Source organism: Danio aesculapii, chromosome 13 (assembly GCF_903798145.1).
Source record: "Danio aesculapii chromosome 13, fDanAes4.1, whole genome shotgun sequence".
Lineage (NCBI taxonomy): Eukaryota > Metazoa > Chordata > Actinopteri > Cypriniformes > Danionidae > Danio > Danio aesculapii.
The window spans coordinates 27,653,308-27,664,698 of record NC_079447.1 but is presented as its reverse complement, the minus strand read 5'-3'; the positions used below and the strand labels follow the sequence as shown (position 1 = coordinate 27,664,698).

Here is an 11,391-nt window from a genome sequence, read left to right as displayed (position 1 = left end):
TTTATCTGGTCGCTCACCACCTATGTTTAAAACTCTTAACCCACCACACCCAGAGTTTCAAAGTCACCTAAGGTCAAGAGTAAGGAGGGAGACCACGGTTGAGTCTTTAATGCTCAACAAATGATGACCACATTGTCAACTATCTCATCCAAAACATTCTCAATTTATACCGAGAACCTGTTATGACAAAAATGAAAGTAAAAGTAAAACGCATCTGCTCATTTAAATGCAAATTCAATACCCTACATATTGATAGGAGCTCTCTGGTGTCTGAAAATGATGTACAAAATTAGCTTTTTTGCATGAGTGGATACTAAAATCACAGTAGTGGGATTAATTATACAGTTTTCCATTCAGTTCAGCACCACCGCCATGGACAGCATTGCAGTGTTTTTGTTTTTCTCTCAATGTAAGGTTTATTCTCCAAAAACACAATTACTTTAATCTCTAAACCTAAGTTAAAGATTTTCCCTCAACATTTTATGTTTTCTTGTATTATGATTTTATGAGTTTAATCTTACATTATAATCTCAAGATTTATTTAAGATCTCAAATTGTATTTTTTACTATTGCTTTGCCCTAATCCTCATAGTATCCCTGGCATCCCTGGACTGTGACAATAATTATTTGAAAATAATGCTTAAAGGAACATTTTATTCATTATAAATCTAAATAGACTCATCCAAATTGCTTACAAGCAACCACTGCGTCAATTTCAAATAGCTAATATACTTTGTTGGACAGAACACAACTAAGATAACAAGCAAAAATGAGTCGATGCATGATTTGTTTTGTAGGTTGTGCACATCTTGAACATGACTACGACCCAGGTTCATTCGTTTTTGCTAAGCCCAGATGAAGGGTTTCACTCTCTGCAACAGAGGATTGAGAACGAAACCAAAATTGAACTTTTGAATCAAGAGCTTCTGCAGGAAACAGGAGTCATGTTAGATCCCAGAAAACCTGCTGCACAGTGTGTGTTAGACGGAGTAGTAAGTATTATTTTGGCTTCTTAAATGTGTTTTTGATCTCCAAAATCAACTGTTTTGTTAATCAACAACGTTTTTATTTTGCTTGTTCATTTTAAATGATTAGAGAGGATGGGACAGCTACATTGTATATCTGTTTGACAAGAGTTTGACCAAGTACATGGGACCTTTAACTGCTAGAACACTTCCTGAGAGTGTCAACTTTATTGGTAAGAAATGATTTGGCTTTTCTTTGGATCGTTTGTTTAGATATTATTGCATGAACGTTTTTTCTGAGTATTTGTAAACTTTCATTAGAGCATTATTATTCCTCTACTCGTTTTGTGTTTCAGTTCGGGAAACCAAAACTCAGCTCCCACTGAGTACCCTGAAGAAGGTTTGGGGTGAGGCGGTTAGCTACATTTGTGGCCTCAGAGAAGACTACAGCCGCCTCTTCCAGGGCCAGCGTGCAGCCATGTACATACATTACATTTACTATGCTCATTAATGTCTCTGTCTTGTGTTTTGTTCTCTTCATAATTTAATCATTTGTTTGTTTTTAGGCTGAGTCTTCTTCGCTTCAATACAAATTTGACGAGATACAAGAACATGATGTTCTCCTTTTCACAACAACTCAAAGCAAAGCTGGACTTTTTTAAGACCAGCATACAGTACGACTTGGAGAAATACAGTGATCAGATGCAGTACGGCATATGTATGTTTTTAATATGCTGCTTTTTTGATATAGCTAATAATGTGTTACTGCATTATTGATTAGTAATTATCCATTTTTTGTAGCTTCAGAAAAGATGCTAAGGGCTTGGCAAGAAAATGAAGAGAGGGCTGCTGCTTTTGCACAGGTGCAGTATTAGTGTAAACATGGCCTGAAATAGTTTTGAAAGAGTGTTATCCAATACTTTTGAATGCAATGTTCAGAATATTTACTATTGTGTGTGTGTGTGTGTGTGTGTGTGTGTGTGTGTGTGTGTGTGTGTGTGCTCTGCAATATGTAAGAAAACAAATGGTGCATTCCAAATGGGATAAATTGCCCTCTAAAAGGCACTTTTGGAAGGAAAAAAATCATGGCCGCCATACAGAAGTGTCGTTGCTAACTGAATTGATCAAAACTTGCCACTTTGAAGGGCCCTTTGGAATGAAGAACTTTGAAAATTTTATGGATGCATCACGCCCTTTGAGCGGGGAAATTGTTTGGTGTCACACACTTCACTCAATTCAGATGGGCTCATCCCTTTACCCTAATCCTTCAGAGGAACCCTCTGAAGTGATTAGGGAATAGGGTAGAGAGCTTCCGAATGGAACCTAGTGAGAGAACCACGGGGCAGCTTTTATTTGTGCTGTTGATAACTTGCCCAGTTTCCTAAGAAGTGACTGTTTCATTCTCTCCTGAACACATGTGATGGAAACATTTGCAATGTTAGATTTGCAACTGTGGGGTTGAAACATAGCTAAAGCTAGGTTCAGATTTAATGTGTTTTATTTATTTGTTTTGTTACATTTACAGCGGGAATATAAGTATTGAACACGTCACCATTTTTCTCAGAAAGCAAATTTCTAAAGGTGCCGTTGACTTGAAATTTACAGTGGATGTTGATAACAACCAAAGAATTTCATATAAGCAAAGAAAACAAATCTAATTAGTTTACACATTAAGTTATGTGTATTAAAATTAAATGATGCAGGGAAAAAGTATTGAACATGAGGAAAGGGAGGTGTAGAAAGGCAGTGAGAGCCCAGACAGCAGCTGAAATCTCTCAGAACTTAGTCTGTCCTTCGTCATTGTAAATTAATATTAGCTGCTTCAGTCCAGCATCTACATTATCAGGATGATGAAGATAAAACCAGGGTGGACATTTCAGCAAGAGAATGATTCAAAACACAGCCAAGGAGACTCTTAAATGCTTTCAGAGAAAGAAAATCAAGCCGTAGAATGGCCCATCCAATCACCTGACGTAAATCCAATATAAAATACAAAATAATGATCAAATTTGATAGACGAGACCCACAGAACCATCAAGAGTTTTACCTTGTTGAAGTGTAAACTCAAATCTGAGAAAAAATTCATGTGACTTCATTCTCCACATGAGAGGTGTTTTTAAGCTGCCATCACCAAAAAAAAGGCTTTTATATAAGGTAATAAATACATTTCAGTAGTTCAGTTTAGTTTTTCTTGTGTCATTTCATTGTTATTACACAACTCATTTTCAGATTTTTTTTAGTTTTGTTTTAATTCTATTTATGTATTGTTTGGGTTTTTACCAAATCTGGTTCAATTCCATATTAACAGTTCCTTTAGAAAGATTATTCCCAAAACATTAAATGCTTATTTTCCCCGCTGTATACATTTTTTTTCAAACTTATTTGTCTTCTGATTAAAAAGTACTCATTTTTGAACTAAAAAATATTTTTTTTACCCCCAAATTATTGAACAGAGTATGTGTTGTGTAAATGTATTTGTATGTGGCTTGATATTTGTTTCATCGACAACTAAACAATTTTTTTCTTCTGAAGGTGGCAGAGATTGGTCATCTGGATGAAGAAATAATGGCGTTGCATTCGGAAATCGTTGAGCTACAGAGAAGTCCTTATGCTCGTCGTCAAGGAGATGTCATGGAGCAGTTGTGAGTGCATTTGTTCAGAAATAAGCTTTGTAAACTTTATCAGCATTCATTTTGAGATAAAATCTTGTTTTCATCACAGGCAAGAGAAAGCCATTGAACTCTACAAACAGCTGAAGGCAAAATGCAAAAGTGAGTACAATTCTATTTGCATATTCACTTATAGGTAAATTACATTCACTCAGTGTCCTGTTCCAAGTAGTCAAATACTCGAAAGAAAGTGATGCATCATTATTGGTTGCATTAGTAAGTCAAGAGGGTCAGTGTATAATGTATGTTCTTCATTTCCTCTAGTGCCGGACCCTCAGCATGGCTACAGCGACAGCTCTGAGATGGTGAAGGTCATTGTACAGACTGTCCAGAATCAAGACCGGGTGCTAAGAGATCTATATGCACACCTCAGGTCAGAAGCTTTTAATGCCACTCAATTATGTTCAAACAGGATTTGACGTTTCGGGTATTTTACTGTTCAAATTTGGCCTTTGCAGTAAAATCCTTCTGAGTAAGCAGAAGATCATCGACCTTTTCCCTAAAATCGAGAGAACGCTGGAGTGCATAAAGGAGGCAGACACCACAGTCATGCAGATGCAGATCAAGAGACAGAGAGAGTTCTGGCACTTACTGAAGATTGCCTGTGTGAGTCACATGCTTCTAATGTCTGAAGGACGGATATGCTTTAAATTTGCACATGAGCCACATGATCCTGGAGTTTCCAAGAGTAGGGTTTTGTGTGCATTAGTGGTCGGACCGAAATTTTATATTACAAAATGAGTGCGTGCTTATGAGCAGTAGCAAAACAGCATTTTTTGCTGGAAATTAAATTAAGAAGATACTTTGATTATTCGGATGTATTTTGAAAATAAAACAAAAAAATACACTACCATCAAAAAGTTTGGTGCGCTTTTAGTAAATAATAATATATGTCTAGGTGGTTGTTCTCACAGAATAAATCCTGAGGCATGTTCTGCAAAATCAACCGGCTAGATGTACATTATCCTGTTTATTACACAGCTACTTTCCACAAAACTAAACCATTAGACCCAAAGTATAAAGCTGACATAAAAACGGCTAGATGTAGCCCACAGTAAACTACTTATTAATAAGTTGCACAATGGCACCAAGCTGTAAAGAACAGCAGCGTGAAAGATAAGGATATTTATATTAACACCTTTGAGATAACATTGGTCTGTAACGATTACGCAATTGACCCTTTGCAGGAAGTTTGATTGACAGGTGATCTGGCCGATCATAATGCCGATATTATGTGCCTCGTCACTGCGTGCCACTTTCTCTGACAAGCAAAAAAAAACAGACCAAACAGGCATAGTAAAGTAACATCACTGATTAACATGAAAAATTGTGAAAATGTGCTCGTATATGCCCAGGAAGGATGTTTAATTTTTTTCTGAACGAAGTGTATGAAATGGGTACATTTGTGTGGACATCAGCCTCACCATTAGCTGTCTGTCAGTTTGATATGGCGCTTTGACCCAGAAGCTGCTTTGTGTAACGTCACATTGAATAGTTTTATCCAGCAATAATGCATTAGGTTTCTATATTTTTATAGAATTAAGTATATGTGTATAGAAAATAAGTATGTGTATATTAGCAGAATATTCACAGAGCATAATATTAGACTATTTTAAAATATTAAACACACAAGCTGCAGCTGGCATGTATGAATAATAAAATGCTGTTGTTTTAAACCTCATTAAAGAATCCTGAAAATATACATGGTTTTCTATAAAAAATATTTAGCAGCACAACCATTTTCAACATTGTTTAAAAAAAGCTTAAAATCGTTATAATAGAATTGTTACCCATTACATATACTTAAGGTTGTAATAAACATAGCTTGACATAATTGCATGCAACTAAACCTAAGCCTTGTTTTAACTCTAACCATTGTGTAACACTGAAGATTTGAGTAATGATGCTGAAAATTCAGCTTCACCATTACAGAAATTGATCATATTTAAAAATAACATTAGATATAGTAACATTAGATATAGGTTACTTCTCTCAGAATTTCTACAAATCTTTCTAACCCCAAAGTTTTCATTGATGGAAGATGGGATGTAACAAACTCTACCGCTGAGATAGCATCCAAATACAAAGAGTACAAACACAAAAATTATGATTGATCATAATTTTTTTCTACAAATTTAAAGAAGAGATAAGCATTTTTTAAAAATATCTTCACCCATGTTCTTGCCCACTATTTTAGTCATCTTCTGTTTGTTTTTCTGTCTTTCAGACTGCGAAACAACAGTCTGGTTCAATGTTGACACCTTGTGGACAAACTAAGTAGTGCAAAAACAATTAAAAGCTTACATGTGAACTGTGGATCGATTACATGCATTACGCTTATACTGTGCTAAATCCTGTACAAAATCCGTGTCATACTGTGCATGCACAATAGCATTAAATGTATTTATTGCCATTAAAAATGATAACAACTCAAACTACTTCTATAAAACGCATACTAACTGCTGCCTTTTAAATTCTAATAGGAAAATCCATATACATACAAAGCACTTTCAAATATAGCCGCTATATCCACAGCTTTATATGTTTATGTTCCCTACATAATCAACAAATGTAACTGCTTTGTCTTCAGGCACAAAATACCACAAGGAGCTCAGTGAGTCAGAGCGGAGAAATGCCCTCCTCGCTATCCACGTGGAACCAGACTCAAGCCCAGTGTTCCTCCCGTCTGCCCATGTCCCTGCAAGTGCCACACGAAGGGTACGTTTTTCTTCCCAACCTTCTTTTTAAACCTATTAGTTAGGGCAGTATGATATTGGAAAAAATATGACATTGCGACATTTTGTTTTTCAGCAATATATCATATGAGAATATAACACAGTGATGTGAACACAGTTTTATAAAGTTGCTGAAACAACTCTATTTGAAAAGTATTCATTAATTTAGACTGGTTGGGTTTTTTCCTTAGGGGATTGAATTATTCATAGAATAGAATAAAATAAAGCTAAAAGTGAAATGTACAGTGTTTTCTGGGGAGTCGAACAGTATTCAGTGGATGAAATTGAAAAATCACATGCACAGTAACACTATAGTCTTCATTTTATTAGAATTCAGTACTATACATCTTTATTTAAGCTCCAGTAAAATAAAATAAAGTTTTGTAGATGTCAATCTCAGTATGTTAGGCTTCAAAAATATCTATAAACTAGTCTGGTGCAAAATAGTGACACTTTGCATTAAGAGATAAAACTGATATAAACATATAAACCATAGGTCTCAAACTCCATTCCTGGAGGGCCGCAGCTCTGCACAGTTTTGCTCCATCCCTGTTCTAACACAGCTGATCCAAATAATCAAGGTGATCCAGAGTAGTCTTGAACACCCTCATTAGTTGGATCAGCTGTCTGATTAGGGCTGGAGCAACTGCAGAGCTGCTGCCCTCCAGGAATTGAGTTTGTGATCTATGATGTAAAGCTTGTAGTTAGTCACTTCCACCTTAATGGATCAAAGGTTATTACCACATACTTCAGTTCCTCATCAAATCTTGACCAATCAAATGCTCTCTAGTATCTGATATGCCCTGCCCAGTTCAAGACTCTTCTCAGTTGATGCACTTGAGCTCAACCACTCTCACTGGCAGAGCTGTGATAAAACAAAATGTTATTGGCTGCTTTTAAAAAGGGGAAGAGCTACTCTGCCCCCCGGCCTCTCTTTATTTTTCAATTGAGATTACGTCAAAAATCGAATAAAAAAATACACATTTCAAAGCACTTAACAGGACCTTTAAAGTAGGTCTGGGCGAAATGGCAAATTTTTTTATAATTTAGCTTTCTAAATATACATTTATAATTTAGCTTAATAAAGCTTTATAATTATATTTCGTATTGAATCCTGACAATATACATTTCGATATAAGTTGTTGCTTCCAGATTTTAAAAAAGTACCCCAACAATGACTGAAGCCACAAAAAAATTGAGGATTCATTAAATAGCATAACATATTTTTGGCCGATACATCTTCGGTGGCCAAAAATTCAGTGCATCTCTAAAATCAACACACTTTTAGATTCCCATTGTTGCACATTTCTGCTGTGTGATTGGCTCTTAGATTAATATAGAGTAAAGAAGTCCAGAGCTTATCATAGTTTTTGACATACATTTTATAAGGATTCGATATAATATCATTTATCGGTCCAGCCCTACTTTAAAGTTATAAATGGTACGATTGCTTGTGCCTGAATACTTTACACCAGGGGTTCTCAACCTTTTTCACTACGGGGCCCACCTCCTTCTCCGAAAATTTTTTGAAAGCCCACGTCTTAAATCTTAAACTGATTGTCTAGAGAAAATGCTTTTTATAAACCTTTATTTATTACCAAAACATTAGACAAAATGTTTATAAGGAGAGTACTTTGATGGACATTTTTAAAAAGGTACCACCAGGTAGAGTTTTACATTTTTTATCAAAAATAGAACTGAAAAACCATATTTAACTTTGAATAATTTTTTTGTAAATTTTATCTATTTATATTTTATATGTTTGTCTAAGTAATTTTTTAAATATAATATGAATTTGTTTTTATCATGTAATATTTTAATGTATATCCATTTGGCCACAAAATAGCCATAAGTTGCTGATGTGGTAATAAATAATAATAATTACCAAAACATTTCTTTTGCTTATACTATAATTATCTTATTTTTCTACAGCATTTTATAAAAAAAAAAAATATATATATATATATACATATATATATAGAATATATAATAATATATATTTTATAAAACATTTTAAACACACACATATTCAAAGCTCCTCAATTCTTCAGGTATTTTTTACAACTGCAGAGTATTTGGGCCTTTTCTTTAATAAATGAACCTGTACAGGTCAACAGAAGATTACAAAAAAAGATGCTGCTTTGAATTGAATTGAATCAAATCCATTAAAAATGTACAAAAAAAAGTAAAATACAGTAAAAAAACACTCTAAGTCTATTGAAACACATCGATCTGAAGGCGGTTGGGTTTTTAGGATATCATTGGAGTTCCTTGAAAGTAGTGAACAGATGTTCACTAAAACACCACCGAGTCTCGCTAAATCCTCCTGTATGGGCGCGTCCATTATAAAACACTTGCGTTATAAAACACTAATTTGGACAACTATGCTGATATTTTAAGAGTTCACACAAAGAGAGCATGCATAGTTTATGAATCAATGGAAATGTGTGACTCCGATACAGAGTCACAGACGTGAGGCACGTGCGAACTGGTTATAACTCTAATCATTTAATCATCATTTACATTCGCTTGACAGTTTGCTTTATACAGCTGAGCATGTTGTCCTAGTTGACGTGCAGCGGTTGGAAGTGCAGCCAGGATTAAGTCTGTATTTTACAGTGAGGCTCTCTTTGCGTCCGAGTCCGAAGTAATCAATAGCAGAAAATGGGAAATGCCATTACACCACTCAATTTTATATAACATATCTAATAATGAAATCAAATAATTATAGTACAATAATTAAGTTAATTTTAAGCTGCCCACTTGCAGTATCGTTGAGGCCGACTTTTTCACAGAATCCCTGCTTTAAAGCATGGGTCTCAAACTCAATTCCTGGAGGGCTGCAGCTCTGCAGTTTAGCTCCAACCCTAATAAAACACAGCTGATCCAACTAATCAAGGTGTTTGAGACTCTTCTGAAGAACTTGATTATTTGGATTAGCTGTGTTTGATTAGGGTTGGAGCAAAACTGCAGAGCAGCGGCCCGCCAGGAATTGAGTTTAAGACCCATGCTTTAAACTCTCTTGGGCGTGAATGATTACAGTCATCACCCTTAAAACACATGCAGATGATAAACTTTCACTCCATTACTTAATCTCTTCAGTGAAAGCCCATGTGTTCTAAACTGTGGCTCTTAGTCAATGAAAAACATCCCAGCATATAAATTCAACATTTCGATGTGACTATTGTAGCAGCGCACATTGCAATGTCGATGATGAAATGATATATTGTTTAGCTCTACTATTAATTGTAATATTAGCATGACGTCTTAGGTTTCAAAGCACCATGACTGAGTTCATCAATGTGTTTGATGCCGAATGTTTGTTTCCAGTGACTCAGTCAATCATTTACTGGAGGAGAATCAGCGCTATTTGACTCAGCTCACCAGTTTACTGCAAGAAACCACCGAGGAGAAATCAGAGAGCATAATGGTGAGGGCTTCATTCAAAAACAGACTTCTTGTGTATTGGGAAATGCACAGAAATTCACCACATCACACATTTTCTCTCCTTCCTACAGGCTCAGGACTGGAGCTGGACAAAATACGAATCCCTGGTTGCTAAATCACAGCGTTTGTAGAGTCACGTGACAGGAAGTAACTCTTTTAAATGCATTTATTCATCACCGCTGGATTGGGGTTGTGTTAACTCATATGATTCGTTTAACGTTAAGTAACTTTGTCGGTGTCTGCATTCAGTTCAAATGAGATTGTACAGTCTTGTAGCGACCTTATATATTTTGGGGGATGCATTTTTAATTGACTTAAAAAAAAAACATGCAAGCTAAATTCAGGCAGTGTAATTCCAGAAATGTATTTATTTACGTACTCCATAGTTCTCTGTATGGGCTGATTGTACTTTGATTTTAAGTGATGGTTTTTTTAATATGGTGGTTCAGCATCTGCACTTTAAAGGCTCACTGTGAATGTTCAGAAAGGTGTCAGGACTAACAGTGAAATTGGTCATGTTCAACTACCATTTTGAAATATTACTAAAGGCCTAAGTTAAAAAAGGATTCAATTGGTCTAAATGAAAAGCAGAATAATCATTAAGTTGATTAATTAATTAACTCTGCAGCCATGAGAATGGGTTTTAGGAGAATGTTTTATCAGACATGTGTTCTCGTCAATTTAGTATTGACGATGACAACAGACATCTTATTATCAGGTTATTATGGTGGTTATTGAATGTGGATATTCATCAGTGGGCAAATTATAATAAGTTAATTTCCTCCATCTTACTCCCTATTTAAATCACATCTTCAACCATGTTTTCTTTTCCTCTGAGGATGATTAGTGTCACACAAACAAAAACTGTTGTACAACGTTTTGCATAATATCATTATTTTGGTTTTGTTTGATTATTATCGGATGATATTCCAGACATGGGTTAAAAAGCATCTTATTATAAACACTTAGGTTTTATCGTGTTTACTGTACATGACAAATAAACTGATATCCATTATTTTGTCTCTTGTGGAAAGGTTTTCTTCTGATTGCAGCAGTTGGATGGAATGCTTTGGCACTAATTCATTGCAAATATTTAAATAAATTATTGCATTTCATAAATTAATCTATGTAAAGATCCACATCTTTCGATAAGACATATTAATTCTTGGGGATAAATAAATGATCGATATTACACGGTATATTATTCATTTGCTGAGGCAGATGTCAGTGCTTCCATGTGGAGTGTTAAAATAGTATGATTTGTCTTATAATGTATATACTGTATGTAAAAAATACAATTACTTTATTTGAATGCCCTTTGCACTTTCAAATGCAGTTTCTAGTTTAAATATTACGCTTCACAACAGAAATTCTTAATAATTCATCCATTTTCTTTCAGCTTAATCCCTTTATTAATCAAGGGTCGCCACGGTGGAATGAACTGCCAACTTATCCAGCATATTTTACACAGCCGATGCCCTTACAGCTGCAACCCAGTACTGAGAAACATACACACTATATCACACACATACTGATACACTACAGCCAATTTAGTTTATTCAATTCACCTGTAGC

At 35.2% G+C, this 11,391-nt stretch overlaps 1 protein-coding gene across 1 annotated transcript in view; it reads left to right on the top strand.

The window, feature by feature from the left end:
* The window catches only part of chuk (component of inhibitor of nuclear factor kappa B kinase complex), a 16,022-nt gene extending 5,191 nt beyond the window's left edge, over positions 1–10,831 (top strand). The window contains exons 11-22 of the mRNA XM_056470652.1: positions 798–992; positions 1,096–1,198; positions 1,322–1,445; positions 1,532–1,683; positions 1,767–1,828; positions 3,498–3,607; positions 3,687–3,736; positions 3,899–4,007; positions 4,093–4,240; positions 6,225–6,352; positions 9,700–9,799; positions 9,888–10,831. Coding sequence (XP_056326627.1) covers positions 798–992; positions 1,096–1,198; positions 1,322–1,445; positions 1,532–1,683; positions 1,767–1,828; positions 3,498–3,607; positions 3,687–3,736; positions 3,899–4,007; positions 4,093–4,240; positions 6,225–6,352; positions 9,700–9,799; positions 9,888–9,947 — 1,341 coding nt within the window. The 3' untranslated portion in view covers positions 9,948–10,831. The remainder of the gene's footprint in view (positions 1–797; positions 993–1,095; positions 1,199–1,321; positions 1,446–1,531; positions 1,684–1,766; positions 1,829–3,497; positions 3,608–3,686; positions 3,737–3,898; positions 4,008–4,092; positions 4,241–6,224; positions 6,353–9,699; positions 9,800–9,887) is intronic.
* Positions 10,832–11,391: the final 560 nt, after the last annotated feature.